The following is a 19,798-nucleotide window of genomic DNA, read 5'->3' on the forward strand; positions in this document are numbered from 1 at the left end:
TTGTGTTCTTGTATGAGCATGTTTGTCTAAACTAGTAAGGATTCTACGGACCAAAACGATCGATCACTTTCTACTAGTGATGACACACTGAAAGTGAAAGGTTAGCTAGGTAAACAGTCATTTTGTTCATCACCACAGTAACAGATTGACATGTATTTTATGTAATTTTTCAAGGAGCAGCTTATTAAGCGTTCCTCTCACTCCAGATCTCTCTGATATCTCCGGTAAACTTCAGGTGTAAGAGAAATGAAAAGGTAGCAGTCATGGAGCTGGTAAGCAAGACCTATGGGCTTTTAAAGTGCTGAGAGATGGTCAAATCACCATGCAGGAATACTGGAGGCTTTATTGTTGCCAAGTACAGCACTAAAAACTAGACCATTTCACCTAAAGGCCAATTATATATTTGATTTATTTTGAGTTTAATATCTGTAGTTTTCGTTTTTATTGGCAAATATATACATTTTTGTTATGCACTAGAGAAAAGGGTTCGTACCGGATATTTTACTATGAGCTTTATGAATTGTTGAGCTTTAAATGTGTTTACATTTAGGAGTAGAAGGTTAATGTCTGAACAGCCTACACTGAACAGAAGACCGCTCAGAACACAGACGAACAGACACAGTATTTACGTTTGGATAAAGGTGGAAACAAACCACCAAATCCTGTTTTACATCTGTCATCACGTAACAAATCATTTTTTATTAACACATGTTGACAAAGGCTTTATAATAATGATTTGATTATCAGTTGTTGCTTGCAAGGGAAAGGAATAATGACATTGGGGGGGGGGGCACCACCTGTCTAATGCTGCTCCGAGGCTGTTTCTTGTCATCAAACAATGTATTGCTTTGCTTTGGTCAAGGCATGTTAGAACAGGAGACAAATACCTCACAGCAGGCTTTCACTGTGTTGTTGTGTCATTGGATCATTACTCTCACATTGTACTGCTCAGACAGGAGCAGGCAATAGGGAAATGACTGATATGTTCACAATCTGGTCAAAGAGATGCATTTTGTTTGGACTTGTACGCGATTTTCGTAGATGATTGAACTATAAAATTAAGATGTACATGTTTTCCCGCCATATGAACCCAAATCTAATTCTCTCTCTCTCTCTCTCTCTCTCTCTCTCTCTCTCTCTCTCTCTCTCTCTCTCTCTCTCTCTCTCTCTCTCTCTCTCTCTCTCTCTCTCTCTCTCTCTCTCTCTCTCTCTCTCTCTCTCTCTCTCTCTCTCTCTCTCTCTCTCTCTCTCTCTCTCTCTCTCTCTCTCTCTCTCTCTCTCTCTCTCTCTCTCTCTCAGAGCTGAGGATCCTGGTGATGACAGTGAAGATGGTTACAACAGACACAAGTACACTACTCTTAGTGGTAGCAGTCTTACTAAACCTAGTAGCAAGTAACGAGTATCACAAAATACCAACAAAATGGAGCTTGGGAAAGGTGCTTGGAAAGGACAGCTCTCCCATGATGTTCACTTATCATCTCTACAATGCCACCATTAATGAGAACTCAGCCCCCAGGACTGCTGTGGAGAGTCCCATCAAGATGGGCATCGTAGTGACCGATCCTTTCTGGGACATCAAGTTCAAACTCGTCTCTGGAGACGACGACGGCCTATTCAAAGCGGAGGAGGTCAGAGTAGGGGATTTCTGCATTCTGCGAATCAAAACGCGAAGCAGTAATTCTGCATCACTAAACAGGGAAGTAAGAGACAGTTATACTCTCACCATTGAAGCCACTGAAATCACGTACGACTTCCAGGCCAGGACCAAGGTATTGGTTCAGGTGCTTGACACCAATGATCTGAAACCACTCTTCTACCCAGCCTCGTACAACGTAGTCATCAGGGAAGACGCTCCGTTGAAGTCCAGCGTGGTCAGGGTCAGTGCGACGGACGCGGATATTGGCTGTAACGCTGAGTTCTATTACTCCTTTACGAGTAGAGCCCATCCGTTCGCCGTTGATCCTTTCACAGGCGCCATTAGCCTCGTCAAGAGACTGAACCACAGCCGAGCAGAAACATACGATCTCACTGTATTAGCCGAGGACAGGACCAAGAAGATATCTGGGGTTCAGAAGTTTGGCAACGTGGCCAGGGTTAAAATTACCATAGAAAAGGTCTCCTCCACCACCCCCATCATCAAACCTCTCCCAGTTGTCCTAGCTCAGAAGGATGAAGAGGAGAAGATAACTATTGATGTCCATGTAGAGTCGGGTGTAAAGCAGGTCGAGTCCGTTAGTATTGTTGGTGGGGATCCACAGAGGTGTTTTGAAATTATTCCATCCAGCCTGCAAGGCAATGGTTTCCAAGTGGTCTCTACCAAGAGAATGAACTGGTCTCAGAGCCCATTTGGATTAAACCTCTCCCTTCAAGCTAAAGACAAGAGCAGTCCACCTTTAGTTTCTCCAGTTTCAGAAATCCATATCCCTCCCTATAAACAAAGCCTGTTTAGCTTTCTGGAAGACACGTACATTCTCTCACTAAGTGAGTTTTCACCACCAAGAACACATGTGGTCAGAGTTAGTGTGAATCCGGCATATTTGAATGTTAGATACCACATTAAAAGTAACTCTGATAGCCCCAAATTTAAGATTAACCCCAAAACAGGAATAATCGTTACCTCAGACTCGTTTGACTTTGAGAAAAAGTCTCGTTATGAATTCGACGTGATAGCGAATCACGGCGAAGCCGAGACCCATATAGTCGTTGAGATTACTGACGAAAACGACAACGCCCCCATATTCACCAAACCGTCATACCAAGCCACACTACCAGAGAACGTACCTATAGGCAGCAGCATTCTAACAGTCTCTGCAATAGACGAGGACAGGGAACGAAATGGTTTTGTGACCTATGCCATAGCCAACTCAGCTCCTTCCCCATTCACAATAGACCCGATCAGTGGAGTGATCTCTACATCTGAGGATCTGGACTATGAGTTGATGAAGAGGTGGTATCATCTCAGAGTGTGGGCTTCGGACAGTGGCAGCCCCTTCAGTCATGTTTCTGAATGCGCTGTGACAATCACCATGAGCAACGTCAATGACAACACGCCTCTGTTTGAGCAGGTGGGATGCAACGCCACCATACCTGTAGATTTAGCGGTGAGAGAGCCAATCGCAGAGCTGTCTGCTGTTGACCTGGACGAACTACAACAGCTCAGATATGTGATCGAGTCAGGGAATGACCAAAAACTGTTTGACATCGACGCTGTATCAGGAGTCATTAAACTGATCAAACAGATACCCACAGCTTCGATAGAGACTGAATTACCTTCGTTCAGACTTAGAATCACAGCAACCGACGGTAAACATACCTCGGATCCCTCTGTTGTTACTGTTACTGTCGTTAACCAGGGCACTGAAGCCAACGTCATTTGTCAGGAGACTGGGATTTTCAAACAGCTTACAGACAAACTGATAGAATCCATAAAGCCAGGGTTGACTTTCCAGGATGAGGAATCCTTCTCGGACGTTCATATCATCAACCGCCACTCTCCTAAGTTCAACTCCGGCATCCCGAGTACTATTGACATCAGAGAGGACTTCCCTTTGAATTCAACTATCCTTTACTTCAAGGCTACGGATAACGACACTGGATTCAACAGCAAGCTTGTGTACGCTATCTCAAGTGGAAATGAAGATGGGTGTTTCTCCATTGGTATTTTCTCTGGGGAGCTTCAGCTTGTGTGTCCTTTAGACCGAGAAACCAAAGAGTTCTACATTTTGAACGTAACTGTCTATGACTTAGGAAGCCCACCAACCTCCGCATGGAAATTTCTTGCTGTGAATCTATTGGATGTTAACGACAACCGACCAATATTTGACCAATCCAGGTATGTCGTGCACATTCCAGAGAACACGGAGGTTGACACGAGGATAATCCAAGTGCACGCAACGGATTTAGACTCTGAGGACAACGGAAACATATTATATTCCATGCTAACTTTAACTGATCTGTTCAAGATCAATGAACTCACTGGCGAAGTGAAAGTGTCTGATCGCTTAGACAGAGAGGCCTTTCCCAGACATAACCTGAAGATAGAGGCTAGAGATCAGTCTAAAACAGACCCACAGCTCTTCTCTATGACCGATCTGGTTGTCGTGTTGGAGGACATCAACGACAATCCTCCCAAGTTCGTCCCCAAGATCTACAACATCAAAGTCCCCGAGGACGTTCCCTTGGGGACGGTGCTACTGTGGGTCGAGAGCTACGACTTAGACCTGGGCAGCGCTGGACAGATCAGCTACAACCTGAAGAACAGTGAGAGCGGGGCCTTTTTTCTGGACGCGTCGACGGGATCTCTAACCCTTGAGAAGGAACTGGACTTTGAGAGGAGACAGTCTTACAACCTGACGGTTCGAGCGGTTGACCATGGCCTTCCTCGGTCACTCTCCTCCTCCTGTTTCATCGAGGTGGAGGTCCTGGATGTGAATGAGAACCTGAATAAGCCGGTCTTCTCCATGTTTGTCTATGAGGCCTCAGTGATGGAGGACGCTCCTGTGGGAACCTCAGTGTTGATGCTGACAGCAGCAGATAAGGACCTGGGGAGAGATGGAGTTGTCAGGTACCACATTCACGATGGATCTGGCCTGGGAGTTTTCATGATCGATGAGGAAACAGGTAAATATGTGTGTGTGTGTGTGTGTGTGCGTGTGTGTGCGTGTGCGTGTGTGCGTGCGCGTGTGCATGTGTGTGTGTGCGTGTGTGTGTGTGTGCGTGTGCATGTGTGTGCGCGTGTGCGTGTGCGTGCGTGTGCGTGTGCGTGTGTGTGTGTGTGTGTGCGTGTGTGCGTGTGCGTGCGTGTGCGTGTGTGCGTGTGCGTGTGCGTGTGTGTCTGTGTAATAATAGTAATGAGCAATGTAAAAAAGAACCTGAGGCTTCTTGGGACCCGTCTATGTTCCTACATAATGGATACTTTACAGCTGATAGCCTGTGACCTCACATAGTATCACGTTTCATTAGTATGCTTGACTCCTGTTGGAAAAATGCTCTGTCATTATAGTGCTGAACATCTGCACTGACGCACCAGGCCTCCTTTTCAGAATATTACTCATACTTATAATCTGTCAGCGTAGCATCCAGTTTTAACCAAATAACTATTTTGGGGTAAAAACCTAGATGATTTACCAAAGTTGTTCATCACCACACCACCTGTCAGCAAAAAAATACAAATACAGATGGATGACATAAACGATTTCTCCTTCTGTTTTGCAGGAGTCATCCGCACGGCTGAGATATTTGACCGAGAGGCCGTCCCACACTACTGGCTGTCGGTCTATGCCAAAGACCTTGGCACCATCCCTCTAGTGACCTGGACAGACATATTCGTGGAAGTCCTGGACATCAATGATAACCCTCCCCAGCTGTCCCAGCCGGTCTACTTCGGCTCCGTCCTGGAAAACATGCCTAAAGACAAGTCAGTGCTTCAGGTCACTGCTAGTGACGTGGACAGCTCCTCTGAGGGGAAACTCACCTTCCAGCTGTTGGAGTCACCACGGACGTATTTCACCATCAACCCCAAGACAGGTAACTGACAGTAAAAGTCTTAACACTTTTGAGGAAAGGTAGACTGCTGTTTTGTGCCCATATTACATTTGACAACTCTACGTCAAATGTAGATCTCATTTTTTTGCAGCAGATTATTATTATTTTATTCATGTGTGTCAAATATACATCTCAATATAAAGTTTAACTAGCTGTCATTTCTCAAGTTGAGTAGAAAATGGTAGATTATAACATGTCTCAGCAGCACTGTGCACAGGCATCACTCGGTGTGTGTCATAACCTGTGGTGAATACCGGCCAAGGTTAAACTACCCTTATTTTCTACCTATAAATGTACACAAAAACACAACAAATGATGCAGTCATGTCTGGGCTGGGAGGGCTGGGAGGGCTGGGAGGGCTGGGAGGGCTGGGAGGCCAAAAGAACAACTTCCCAACCAGAAAGTTAAACCCCAAATGTCTGACAGTTTCGTCATGCAGCTGAGTGCCTGTCACACAACATAGCATGGGCCTTTGAAGGCAGGACAAATTGCAACCAGATTAGCTCTACGTCGCAAGCTTCTACACGTCCGTCCGTCCTTGACTTGTCATCTCTGCTGGGCTCTGTGTGTGTGTGTGTGTGTGTGTGTGTGTGTGTGTGTGTGTGTGTGTGTGTGTGTGTGTGTGTGTGTGTGTGTGTGTGTGTGTGTGTGTGTGTGTGTGTGTGTGTGTGTGTGTGTGTGGTTTAACACCAAAGGATTAAAGCTGAAAAGGCGCTCCATTAATGCCTTGGAAGATGTACAATAGACTAGATGTTTTATAGAAACTCCCAGTGTAATCAAGACACAGGTTAGTTTCGCTGAGACTGCCTGGAGTGGTCTGAGTGCGGAGGGGAAAACTGAAAACGAGCTGTTATCTGCAGCAAAGTTCACAACTCTCTTACTTATCGGTCTATTAACTCAATGACGGTCTGGTGATGTCAAAAGTCCGTCCCGCCGAAACAGGCTGAAATTTCAGGTGGTCTTTTCAAGCAGCTCTTACACTAAAATGACAGTATCCTCATTTATACTGAGTGTACAAAATATTAGACCAGGGGAATCCAGGTGAAAGCCATGGTCCCTTATTGATGTCACTTGTTAAATCCACTTCAACAAGTGTAGATGAAGGGGAGGAGAAAGGTTAACCTGTCTAGGACTGGGGTTCCGCTCACCAACAGCTAATGAAATTGCAGGGTCCCAAATTCAATCAACAGAAATCTCATAATTCAAATTTCTCAAACATACAAGTATTAGACACCCTTTTAAAGATAAAATTATGCTGCCCCCTATCCATAACAAGTTAAAGAAGGATTTCTAAGCCTTGAGACAATTGGGATATGGATTGTTAATGTGTGTCATTCAGAGGGTGAATGGACAAGACAACATATTTAAGTGCCCTTGAACAGGGTATGGTAGTAGGTGCCAGGCGTGCCGGTTTGAGTGTCTAACGCTGATGTGTTTTTCACGCTCAACAGTTTCCCCATGTGTATCAAAAGGACATCCAGCCAACTGGAGTCAACATGGGCCAGAATCCCTGTGGAACGCTTTCGACCCCTTGTAGAGTCCATGCCCTGACGAATTGATGCTAGTTCTGAGGGTAAAAGGGTGTTCAATATTCCGAAGGTGTTCCTAATGTTTTGTACATTCAGTGTATATGAAACACAGGAAAATCAGGCCTTTAAACTCATTACTACGACACAGGCCTTGTTCTTCTACAAAGTGAAGAGTATAGGTGAAATAAAACACTTAATCAATAAAGTGAAGCCTCAACGTTTGTCACTCAACAGCATGGTAGATGTATGGCTCGTCGTGAGAGGATATGAGCTGTGCTCCTCGTGTCAGAACAGGATACACATGACTCAGAGAAGTCTGACTAAGATCTCAGTTCAGGAGTGTAGCAGCAAAGTACACACAGTACAGTATCTGTAGAGATGTCCCAGTAGAAAGTCAGTTAAGAACCAATAATACATTTGAATACAATTTAGTGTAGCTGTATTACCAGCTGGAAGATACACAAAAGCCAAAACGATAAAATAAATAATGATTTTGGGGATGCTTATATTTGTCCTGTTATTCATTTATTGACGTGTGTAACAGAAATGCGTTCCATGCATATCCCACCATTGTCCAGCACCCCTGGAGAAACTGGGAATAACTGCACAGAGAAATATTTTTCTGTGGGCTCCAGGATTTAAACCAGCGACCTTTCGGTAACTGGCCCAACGCGCTAACCTTGAGGCCACCTGCTATCCCAGCAAAACCCTATGAGGTTATGAGGTCAAGAGGTCCTCTTTACGAGGAGACCAAGCAGAGAAGGGCAACTCCATTACAAAAACACTGACACAGGATGTGAACCAACAAGTCCCAGCTAATGATAAAAGCAACAGCAACATTTCTAACGCATCTCCCGTAAAGACCCAGCAGGATGTGTTTTGAGGGCCGTAAACCCCACCCCCCCCCCCCCCCCCCCCCCGCTCACCAAACACACACACACACACACACACACACACACACACACACACACACACACACACACACAATGTGCAATCTGTCCCTGGGGCAGTCGGATGGTGAACTAAACTGAACTCTGATATATACTCTGATATCAACTCAGGCTGTTATCCAGACAGCCTCACCCAGATTTCAACACAAAAGACTAAAAAAGTCCAAACCAGTCATGTAACCTGTTTTGTCAGTTTTTCTGATCACATAGTCACTTTAATTTGGCAGGAGAATTAGCCTACTAAAGGGACAGAAGCAGCATGGCAGGAGAATAAGCCTACTTAAGGGACAGACGCAGCATGGCAGGAGAATAAGCCTACTTAAGGGACAGACGCAGCATGGCAGGAGAATTAGCCTACTTAAGGGACAGACGCAGCATGGCAGGAGAATTAGCCTACTAAAGGGACAGTAGCAGCATGGCAGGAGAATTAGCCTACTTAAGGGACAGACGCAGCATGGCAGGAGAATTAGCCTACTTAAGGGACAGACGCAGCATGGCAGGAGAATTAGCCTACTTAAGGGACAGACGCAGCATGGCAGGAGAATTAGCCTACTAAAGGGACAGTAGCAGCATGGCAGGAGAATTAGCCTACTAAATGGACAGACGCAGCATGGCAGGAGAATTAGCCTACTAAAGGGACAGTAGCAGCATGGCAGGAGAATTAGCCTACTTAAGGGACAGAAGCAGCATGGCAGGAGAATTAACCTACTAAAGGGACAGTAGCAGCATGGCAGGAGAATTAGCCTACTAATTGAACAGAAGCAGCGTGGGCAATCTTTACCAAATGACAATACAGTTGGAAAGCTTATCAGCGGATAGATTGGGAAAGGGGAAAGGGAAAGTGGGATACCTAGTCAGATTGTAGCAGGTTGATGTTTATTGTCAAATGATTTGTCCTGGGGGGAGAACTGAGCAATTTCCCCTTAGGCTAGCTGCAATGTCAAAATTGGCTGTGTTGTAAAATTTGTGAAAAAAAATTCAATTTTTTTGTTCTTAATTTAAGGTTAGGGGGTTGGACATTAGAGTTAGCAGTGTGGTTAAGGTTGGGGTTAAGTTTAGGATTAGGTTTAAAATCTGATTTCATGACTTTGTGGCTGTGCCAGCTAGTGATCACTCTGCTGACTCCAGAACAACATTCACGGTGAAAGATGTTGACCTGCTTGACTGTATCGGCTCTTGCCACACACATTATAATAGTAAAGTGTCCACAGGCCTAAAAGGTTAAGTATTTTATGAAAATAAGAGGCTCTGGAAAGTTCTCAGAGCTTTCTTTAGTGAAGACTATAAAGCCAAATAAACGCTGTTAGAAAAACAGACAGGAAGGAAGAAGAGCGACCCAGCTGCCTGGGGCTCAGACAGTGACAGGTGTGCTGGGTCATTCCGCTATTCCGGTGCCTTTTGAGAAGCATAACTTGGTTAAGAAAAAGATTTCAGCTAATTTTACCATTCTGTCACAAAGAGCGCATGTTCAACAATAAAAACATGTTTTTGCTATCTCAAGAGGTTTACAACAAAATTACTATAGTAAATGCCTATTAAAGGCAGTGGTGGAAAAAGTACCCATTTGTTATACTTGAATAAAAGTTAAGATACTTCATTAGAAAATGACTCAAGTCAAGGTGAAAGTCACCCAGTAAAATATTACTTGAGTAAAAGTCAAAAAGTATTTGGTTTTAAATATACTTAAGAATCAAAAGTAAATGAAATTGATAGAATATACATACGTATAAAACATAAAAGTATAAATAATTTCAAATTCCTTATATCTAGGGGAAACATATCTAGGGGATCTTTTCAGAGGCAGATATATTTAGATGAACTCATGGATATCATTTTTATTTCTCCGTGACCAATATGAAGGAAATTAGAGGAAGTTTCGTGAGCCAATGCTAACGCTGGTTAGAAATTATGATAGTGCTATTTAGGAACTTCCTTCAAACTACACTCAGAGACATACAGTCTTCAGTCTTCATTCTCCACATTTTGTTAAGTTACAGTCTTATTCTAAAACGGATTAAATCATTTCCCCCCACTCATCAATCTACACACAGTACTCCATAATGACAAAGCAAGGTTTAGACATTTTAGCAAATATATAAAAATATATATATAAGTATTTACATAAGTAGTCAGACACTTTGCTCAGGACATTGTTGAAGAACCTTTGGCATAGATTACAGCCTCGAGTCTTCTTGGGTATGACGCTACAAGCTTGGCACACTTGTATTTGGGGAGTTTCTCCCATTTTTTTATGCAGATCATCTCAATCTCTGTCAGGTTGGATGGGGAGCGACGCTACACAGCTATTTTCAGGTCTTTCCAGAGATGTTAGATCGGGTTCAAGTCCGGGCTCTGGCTGGGCCACTCATGGACATTCAGAGACTTGTTCCGAAGCCACTCCTGTGTTGTCTTGGCTGTGTGCTTAGGGTCATTGTCCTGTTGGAAGGTGAACGTTCGCCCCAGTATGAGGTCCTGAGCGCTCTGGAGCAGGTTTTCATCAAGGATCTCGCTGTACTTTGCTCCGTTAATCTTTCCCTCGATCCTGACTAGTCTTCCAGTCCCTGCCGCTGAAAAAAATAGCCACCACCATGCTTCACGGTAGGGATGGTATTGGCCAGGTGATGAGCAGTGCCTGGTTTCCTCCAGACGTGATGCTTGGCATTCATACTAAAGAGTTCAATCTTGGTTTTATCAGACCAAAAAATCTTGTTTCTCATGGTCTGAGAGTCCTTTAGGTGCCTTTTGGCAAACTCCAAGCGGACTATCATGTGCCTTAAACTGAGGAGTGGCTTGCGTCTAGCCTCTCTACCATAAAGGCCTGATTGGTGGAGTGCTGTGATGATGGTTGTCCTTCTGGAAGGTTCTCCCATCTCCACAGAAGAACTTTGGTGCTCTGTCAGAGTGACCATTAGGTTGTTGGTCACCTCCTTGATCAAGGCCCGTCTCCTTCAACTGTTCATGTTGGCTGGGCAGCTAGCTCTAGTGGTTCCAAACATCTTCCATTTAAGAATGATGGCGGCCACTGTGTTTTTGGGGACCTTCAATGCAACGTTTTGATGCTGCTGGAAGTGGTGTTGGACAGTAAGAGGCACACTTTACTCTGGTCTCATATAAATTATCCCAATGCCCAAGAGCAGTGATTGGGGACATTACCCTTTGTAAGGCACTGTCTTTCGGATGGGACATTAAATGGGTGTCCTGACTCTCTGTGGTCACTAAATATCCCATGGCACTTATTGTAAGAGTATGGCTGTTAACCCCGGTGTCCTGGCTAAATTCCCAATCTGGCCCTTATGCCATCATGGCCACCTAATCATCCCCAGCTTCCAATTGGCTCATTCATCCCCCCTCCTCTCCCCTGTAACTATTCCCAAGGCCGTTGTTGTAAATGAGAATGTGTATTCAGTCAACTTACCCGGTAAAATAAGGGTAAAATAAAATAAATAAATCAAAATACAATTAAATATTGGTGCACAATTTCTACTTGTGAAATTGTGACTCCAAAGACACTGATTTCGTGGAACTACCCTGCTACTGCTGTGCATGTGGGAAAGATTCCTTATTGATGACCCTGCTCCATCTTCCTCCTTCCCTCCCATCTCCTCCATGTCTCCCCCCCTCTCTCTGCCCCCTCCCCCTCTCTGTTTTCTTAGGCGTCATCAGCACTCTGACCTCTCTGGACCGGGAACTGAAATCTGAGCACAGTGTTGAGGTGAGAGACTGAGACACCTGCTTGTGATTAAACAACATATGCATGTTTTATAAAATCGTTAAAAGGCCTAACCATGAGAGCTTAAACTAGACTATAAATGATCCATAACGTGTGTAGTCTTGATAAAGAACATTGCTCCCAAAATATATGTAGTTTATGATACATACAACTTTTTAATTTCCTTTAAATCTCAATCAATCCTTCACAGACTAACCCCTCTTCCTCCATATCCTACTGTTAGACTAACCCCTCTTCCTCCATATCCTACTGTTAGACTAACTCCTCTTCCTCCATATCCTACTGTTAGACTAACCCCTCTTCCTCCATATCCTACTGTTAGACTAACCCCTCTTCCTCCACATCCTACTGTTAAACTAACTCCTCTTCCTCCATATCCTACTGTTAGACTAACCCCTCTTCCTCCATATCCTACTGTTAGACTAACCCCTCTTCCTCCACATCCTACTGTTAGACTAACCCCTCTTCCTCCATATCCTACTGTTAGACTAACCCCTCTTCCTCCATATCCTACTGTTAGACTAACCCCTCTTCCTCCTTATCCTACTTTTAGACTAACTAACCCCTCTTCCTCCATATCCTACTGTTAGACTAACCCCTCTTCCTCCATATCCTACTGTTAGACTAACCCCTCTTCCTCCTTATCCTACTGTTAGACTAACTAACCCCTCTCCTCCATATCCTACTGTTAGACTAACCCCTCTTCCTCCATATCCTACTGTTAAACTAACTCCTCTTCCTCCACATCCTACTGTTAGACTAACCCCTCTTCCTCCTTATCCTACTGTTAGACTAACTAACCCCTCTTCCTCCATATCCTACTGTTAGACTAACTCCTCTTCCTCCACATCCTACTGTTAGACTAACCCCTCTTCCTCCTTATCCCACTGTTAGACTAACCCCTCTTCCTCCATATCCTACTGTTAGACTAACTAACCCCTCTTCCTCCACATCCTACTGTTAGACTAACCCCTCTTCCTCCTTATCCTACTGTTAGACTAACCCCTCTTCCTCCATATCCTACTGTTAGACTAACCCCTCTTCCTCCTTATCCTACTGTTAGACTAACCCCTCTTCCTCCATATCCTACTGTTAGACTAACCCCTCTTCCTCCACATCCTACTGTTAGACTAACCCCTCTTCCTCCACATCCTACTGTTAGACTAACCCCTCTTCCTCCATATCCTACTGTTAAACTAACTCCTCTTCCTCCACATCCTACTGTTAGACTAACCCCTCTTCCTCCACATCCTACTGTTAGACTAACCCCTCTTCCTCCATATCCTACTGTTAAACTAACTCCTCTTCCTCCATATCCTACTGTTAGACTAACCCCTCTTCCTCCATATCCTACTGTTAGACTAACCCCTCTTCCTCCACATCCTACTGTTAGACTAACCCCTCTTCCTCCATATCCTACTGTTAGACTAACTCCTCTTCCTCCATATCCTACTGTTAGACTAACCCCTCTTCCTCCATATCCTACTGTTAGACTAACCCCTCTTCCTCCATATCCTACTGTTAGACTAACCCCTCTTCCTCCATATCCTACTGTTAGACTAACCCCTCTTCCTCCACATCCTACTGTTAGACTAACCCCTCTTCCTCCTTATCCTACTGTTAGACTAACCCCTCTTCCTCCACATCCTACTGTTAGACTAACCCCTCTTCCTCCTTATCCTACTGTTAGACTAACCCCTCTTCCTCCATATCCTACTGTTAGACTAACCCCTCTTCCTCCATATCCTACTGTTAGACTAACCCCTCTTCCTCCACATCCTACTGTTAGACTAACCCCTCTTCCTCCATATCCTACTGTTAGACTAACCCCTCTTCCTCCATATCCTACTGTTAGACTAACCCCTCTTCCTCCATATCCTACTGTTAGACTAACCCCTCTTCCTCCATATCCTACTGTTAGAGTAACCCCTCTTCCTCCATATCCTACTGTTAGACTAACCCCTCTTCCTCCACATCCTACTGTTAGACTAACTAACCCCTCTTCTCCTCTCAGGTGATAGTGTCGGACAACGGAGCCCCTCCTCTCCGCTCCACCTCTACAGTGATCATCCAGGTGTTGGATGAGAACGACAACAGGCCCCAGTTCAACCACAAGCTCTTCCAGGTCTGCTTTGGTTTGCTCCTTGGGGTCTCCTACATTTATAAACGCAGCCTACATAGGGCAGCCCAATTCTGATATTTTTTTCAACTAGTTGATATTTTGACCAATCACATCAGATCTTTTCACATCATATCTTTTTCAGAGCTGATCTGATTGGTAAAATGTCATTGTGCACTGCTTCTGACAAGGACCATGTAGGGATCTGGTAACAACATGTGCACTATTTATGGAATAGGATGCCATACACTTTGTGACAACTGTTGATGTAAAAAAGGGCTTTTGTAAATAAATGTGACTGATTGATTCATTGATTGTTTCCAGGTCAAACTACCTGAGCAACACAGGGGTCAGGGGGTGAAGCCACAGGTGGAGGTGTGTCGGATGGTTGCCCAGGACAACGATGAAGGGCCTAATGCTGAGGTCACCTTCAGTCTCCAGGACAACCAGAACGAGAGGTTTGAGATCCATCCAGACACTGGGGTGGTGACGGCACGGGGGGACTTTACAGCAGGCAACTACAGCATCCTCACGGTAGGTGGACAAGATTATAATAGAACACCATAATTATCATGTTCCACTGATTCTTCTGCTTTTCACATTCACACAAAATGGTGGAACACTCTTTAGGGACACCTGCTATGCCTAAACAAATACAATCACATCTTCTTTCATGACTCTCATTCACATGCAGGGAGTGTGTAAACTTGCATGTGAATACCATTGTGATGAACACCAACCCTGTCATGTTCCCATGTACTGTGATGAGTAACACAAAGATCCACACCCCAGCGCAATAACAGTAGCGTTGTCCTCTCCATCCCAACCCTTCCTTCTGTCAGATCAAAGCAAAGGACCATGGGAGCCCGGTGAGATCGTCGACAGTCCGCCTGGACGTAGAGTGGATCGCCAAGCCGACGCCCACCTCCGATCCGCTGACGTTTGACGAGCCACACTTCACCTTCGCTGTCATGGAGACGGATCCTGTCACTCACATGGTGGGGATCATCCTCACAGAGACACAGAGGCTACTGTGGTATGACATCACAGGTGAGGGCTAACATCGGTAACTCTGATAGGTGGAGATGTGCAGTATGTTGTGTACAGTGTGCCGTGTGCAGTGTGAAGTGTGCAGTGTGAAGTGTGCAGTGTGAAGTGTGCAGTGTGAAGTGTGCAGTGTGAAGTGTGCAGTGTGAAGTGTGCAGTGTGAAGTGTGCAGTGTGAAGTGTGCAGTGTGAAGTGTGCAGTGTGAAGTGTGCAGTGTGAAGTGTGCAGTGTGAAGTGTGCAGTGTGAAGTGTGCAGTGTGAAGTGTGTTGTGTGCAATGTGTTGGTGATATGGACCACGCAAAAGTAGAGATAAGTGTTTTTTTAGTGTGTAGAATTACAGCGTATTTTCTAGAAACTATAATATGATCAGATTTGTGTAATTTGATGTTATAGCAATAGTTATATCAGTTGACACAATAAAGGCTTAGAGTAAAGTTATATTGCTGTTTTATTAAACTGACCAAATGGGATGAGTCAAAATGAAGATGATCTGTCAACATGTACTTAACGGCAAGACAAAACGTGACCAGTCAAAAGATTGCAAATGGATTGCGAAGGAAAGGAGATTATTATCGAGGAGAATGGGGCATGGGAGTCGTGTTTTGCTGTGCTCTGTGTGTTTTACTGTGCGCTGTGTTTTGCTGTGCTCTGTGTGTTTTGCTGTGCTCTGTGTGTTTTGCTGTGCTCTGTGTGTTTTGCTGTGCTCTGTGTGTTTTGCTGTGCTCTGTGTGTTTTGCTGTGCTCTGTGTGTTTTGCTGTGCTCTGTGTGTTTTGCTGTGCTCTGTGTGTTTTGCTGTGCGCTGTGTGTTTTGCTGTGCGCTGTGTGTTTTGCTGTGCGCTGTGTGTTTTGCTGTGCTCTGTGTGTTTTGCTGTGCTCTGTGTGTTTTGCTGTGCGCTGTGTGTTTTGCTGTGCGCTGTGTGTTTTGCTGTGTGTTTTGCTGTGTGTTTTGCTGTGCGCTGTGTGTTTTGCTGTGCTCTGTGTGTTTTGCTGTGTGTTTTGCTGTGCTCTGTGTGTTTTGCTGTGCGCTGTGTGTTTTGCTGTGCGCTGTGTGTTTTGCTGTGTGTTTTGCTGTGCGCTGTGTGTTTTGCTGTGCGCTGTGTGTTTTGCTGTGCGCTGTGTGTTTTGCTGTGCGCTGTGTGTTTTGCTGTGCTCTGTGTGTTTTGCTGTGCGCTGTGTGTTTTGCTGTGTGTTTTGCTGTGTGTTTTGCTGTGCGCTGTGTGTTTTGCTGTGCTCTGTGTGTTTTGCTGTGCTCTGTGTGTTTTGCTGTGCGCTGTGTGTTTTGCTGTGCTCTGTGTGTTTTGTGTGTGTGTGTGTGTGTGTGTGTGTGTGTGTGTGTGTGCGTGCGTGCGTGCGTGCGTGCGTGCGTGCGTGTGTGTGTGTGTGAGTACCCTACACCCCAGCATGAGGAGAACACAGCCATATTTCCTCAGATGAAGGGCCAGGACACGACAGGATAGGCAGAATCTAACTCTGATGGATGATCTGCCTCACGCGGCCACGTGGTAGAATACGCTGCTGACCCTTTGCTAAAGTATTCATCTAGCTCTTTGACAATTCAATTAACTTGGATTAACATGGACAAAATAACGATTGATTCCAAACATCAAGTGTGGTAGCGCTTACATTTAAATTATTTTATTTAACCTTCATTTAACCTTTATTTAACCTTTATCTAACCAACTCAGTTAAGAACAAATTCTTATTTACAATGACGGCCCCGGCCAAACCCGGGGTAGGTCCAAACACTGGACCAATGGTACGTCTCCCTATGGGCCTCCCGATCACGGCCGGTTGTGATACATCCTGGAATAACACTATAGTATTACAATTCCTGCTGCATAAAAATATGTTTGTGAAAGTATTCCAATGAAAGCAAGCCTTTGCGATGGGACATAAACTCAAACGTGGCAACTTAGATGGCGCCTCGAAACGCGTTTGATGGCTGAGTGTGACAGCCAGTGCAGTTCTAACCTGTTGAGTTCTTCAGCTTTTCATTTGACTTGTTCTTCGACTGTGACAGCTGCTTTTCAACCCTCCATCCGGTCAACCAATATATATTTAAACAATCTATTTCTTCTTTGTCTCTTTCAATATTTTTTATTTAATCTGGGTATGGAATACATTGGATGTTTTGTTTTTCCTGCAGAATAGCGTTTTTCATCATGAATCTTGTTCTAAAGGCAGCTTTGCAGTCATCAAACCTAACCATAACCATAACCCTAACCTTAACCACACTGCTAACGCTAATGCCCAACCCTAACCTTAAATTAAGACATAAAAGCAACAAAAAAATAAAAATGGCATGAATTTTTACAATGTAGCCAATGTTGACTTTGCAGCTGGCCTATCTAAGGGGGAATCGCTCAGTTCCGCCTCCAGAACAACCAACTGATTCATTATTCAATAATGCTCAACATTTTGTGGGAGAAGTGACATTTTTTTTTTTTTTTAATGTTGTATTTTCATGTAGTCCCACCGGTGATATTAAAAGGGAAAGCTTGTTTTAAAATGGAGTCATGTGAGCCTTGAAAAGGTGCATCTATTTCTTAATAAACACCATCTGGCTGAACAAGCATGAGCTTTACCCCTACTGTTCACGGCGTCTGTTCAAAGTGTGTCGCTGCCAAACATTTCCCCTTAAACAATTGTGTTACACTTATTCTGCGACACTTAGACACGGGGGGGGCAGCCCTTTGCTGCAACCTTGTTTTCTGTCATTAATACATACATGGCTGAGCATGTGAGGATGACGGTGGTTCGTTGGCCCCATACCGGCACATAGGTTTTTTTTACACTCTGTAAATGAGGCATAGTATACACAGGAAGTAATAGTTTTAAACGGTTGAGGGTGTTTGTAGCCATATTCAGTGATGTGAGGGCCCTTTTAGCTCATATTCTCTATTCACAAACACGCATGCAGGGCAATGGCCAACTTTCGAAGGGGTCAAATTAGCTATTAACCTTTCTCAGTAGCTTTGGGATGTTTTGTTGGTGTTCTTGTCTTTCCACCTGTCCTGACTGGGCAAACAACATTTCCAGTGTACGCTCCAAACAGCTGCCCACAAGTCCATCTGTTGAAAGAATGATCCTCCAACCACGGCCAAGTCATTATGGTTCTGGATGACACACCTGTGTGTCACGACTGCCGTATGGGCTCTCACTCCCTCCTCCCATAAGGCCATTGGGGCCAGTCTCAGTGACAGACACTTACGAAGCCAAACAACCCGAAGGGACTCTGGGCAGGCTTCTATTGAGGCCATTCAACTGTCAAATTTCAAACGGTCAAACTTGAAACTGTCCTTGTATGGGATGATTGAATGCTATTGATTTATTTATACCGTCTCCTCTCTATTGTGTTGTTCTCAGGGGGCGATGAGGAGCAGGACTTTGACATTGAGAGGAACACAGGTAGCATCGTGATCGCCAGGCCTCTGGATGCAGGGAAGAAGTCCAACTATAATCTGACTGTACAGGTTACAGACGGACATCAGGTCGCAACCACACAGGTGATACACATATGAAATACAGAGTAAATTAGTAGTTATTGTAAAACTTTAGATTAAGTTTATCTTCCTATCTTTATGTCTCCTAGGCATATATCCGTGTGCTGGACATGAACGAGCATCGACCCGTGTTCATGAAGTCCATCTACGAGGTCAGAGTACCGGAAGACACCTCTCCATGGAAGGACATCCTCCACATCTCTGCTCAGGACCGAGACAGCAGCAGCAAACTCATCTACTCGCTCCACAGCAGCGTCCATCCAGACAGCCTGAAGAACTTCCATCTGGACCATAAGAGTGGTGTTCTGGTGATGACTGAGCAGCTGGACCGTGAGAAGCGTTCTGTGCACACGCTCATTGTGATGGTAACGTTGTTGATGTTTTTTTAGTCATGTCTCCCTTTTTCATCTCCCTTACCGTTTGAAAACACGACGATCTAAAGTTCAGCGTATCTATCATCTAACAGTTTCACAAAAGCAAAAATAATCTCTGTCTGATTATAGCAAATCATTTTTTGCTGGTTTTCTAGGAATTTGATTTTGATTAAGTTAATGTCCCTACACTGTCCTGCTCTCCTTTAAATGCACAGGTTCGAGATCAGGAGATCCCAGTGAAAAGAAACTTTGTGAAGGCAGTGGTTTATGTGGAGGACTGCAACGACCACTCTCCTGCCTTCATGGCAGCCGGCTATGAGGGCACTATCACCAATCTGGCTGCGGCTGGGACAGAGGTGCTGCGTGTCAAGGCTCTGGATAAGGACATGGGGAGCAACGCTCTGATTATTTACTCCCTTCACTCAGGTACAACACAGATCACAGATTATGAGGGGTAGATTATGATGGATTTGAATTGTGAAAAATCTTCAAATATGTTTATCTATTTTTAGCATTCTTTATAAGAGTGCTACAGGATAAGTATATTATATATTTGAGAATGTTTTATACTTGATCGATCACTTAAATTCTGGGGGTGGCAGGTAGCCTAGTGGTTAGAGCGTTGGGCCAGTAACCGAAAGGTTGTTCACATATAGGCAATTGTTCATATAGGTTAACTCATTGTTAATTCTATACACCAAAAAATCATTTGTTAATTTTGATTTGGTCTTTGATTCATCTTTACAGGAAATGTGGACAACACCTTTGACATTGATGGCGAGCTAGGGAGTATCACCATCGCCAAATCTCTGTACAACCTAACCCAGGAGCAGTTCCATCTGACAGTGAAGGCCACAGACCAGGGTTTCCCCCAGCACAGTGACCTCTGTTCTGTCTCCATCACCGTCCTGCTCTCAGACAGAACCCCTCCCAGGTTAATATGTATATAAACTAGTATTATGTTGTTTGATAATTCTTAAATGCTTTAATTTGTAAATTG

The 19,798-nt window shown here is 44.4% G+C and overlaps 1 protein-coding gene across 1 annotated transcript in view; it reads left to right on the top strand.

The window, feature by feature from the left end:
* Positions 1 to 19,798, top strand: part of fat2 (FAT atypical cadherin 2) — an 80,480-nt gene that overhangs the window by 8,997 nt on the left and 51,685 nt on the right. The window contains exons 2-11 of the mRNA XM_055888275.1: positions 1,300 to 4,620; positions 5,215 to 5,526; positions 11,677 to 11,735; positions 13,768 to 13,878; positions 14,197 to 14,406; positions 14,715 to 14,922; positions 18,288 to 18,427; positions 18,514 to 18,789; positions 19,014 to 19,224; positions 19,546 to 19,732. Coding sequence (XP_055744250.1) covers positions 1,317 to 4,620; positions 5,215 to 5,526; positions 11,677 to 11,735; positions 13,768 to 13,878; positions 14,197 to 14,406; positions 14,715 to 14,922; positions 18,288 to 18,427; positions 18,514 to 18,789; positions 19,014 to 19,224; positions 19,546 to 19,732 — 5,018 coding nt within the window. The 5' untranslated portion in view covers positions 1,300 to 1,316. The remainder of the gene's footprint in view (positions 1 to 1,299; positions 4,621 to 5,214; positions 5,527 to 11,676; positions 11,736 to 13,767; positions 13,879 to 14,196; positions 14,407 to 14,714; positions 14,923 to 18,287; positions 18,428 to 18,513; positions 18,790 to 19,013; positions 19,225 to 19,545; positions 19,733 to 19,798) is intronic.

The sequence above is a fragment of the Salvelinus fontinalis genome, chromosome 29 (assembly GCF_029448725.1).
Source record: "Salvelinus fontinalis isolate EN_2023a chromosome 29, ASM2944872v1, whole genome shotgun sequence".
Classification (NCBI taxonomy): Eukaryota; Metazoa; Chordata; class Actinopteri; order Salmoniformes; family Salmonidae; genus Salvelinus; species Salvelinus fontinalis.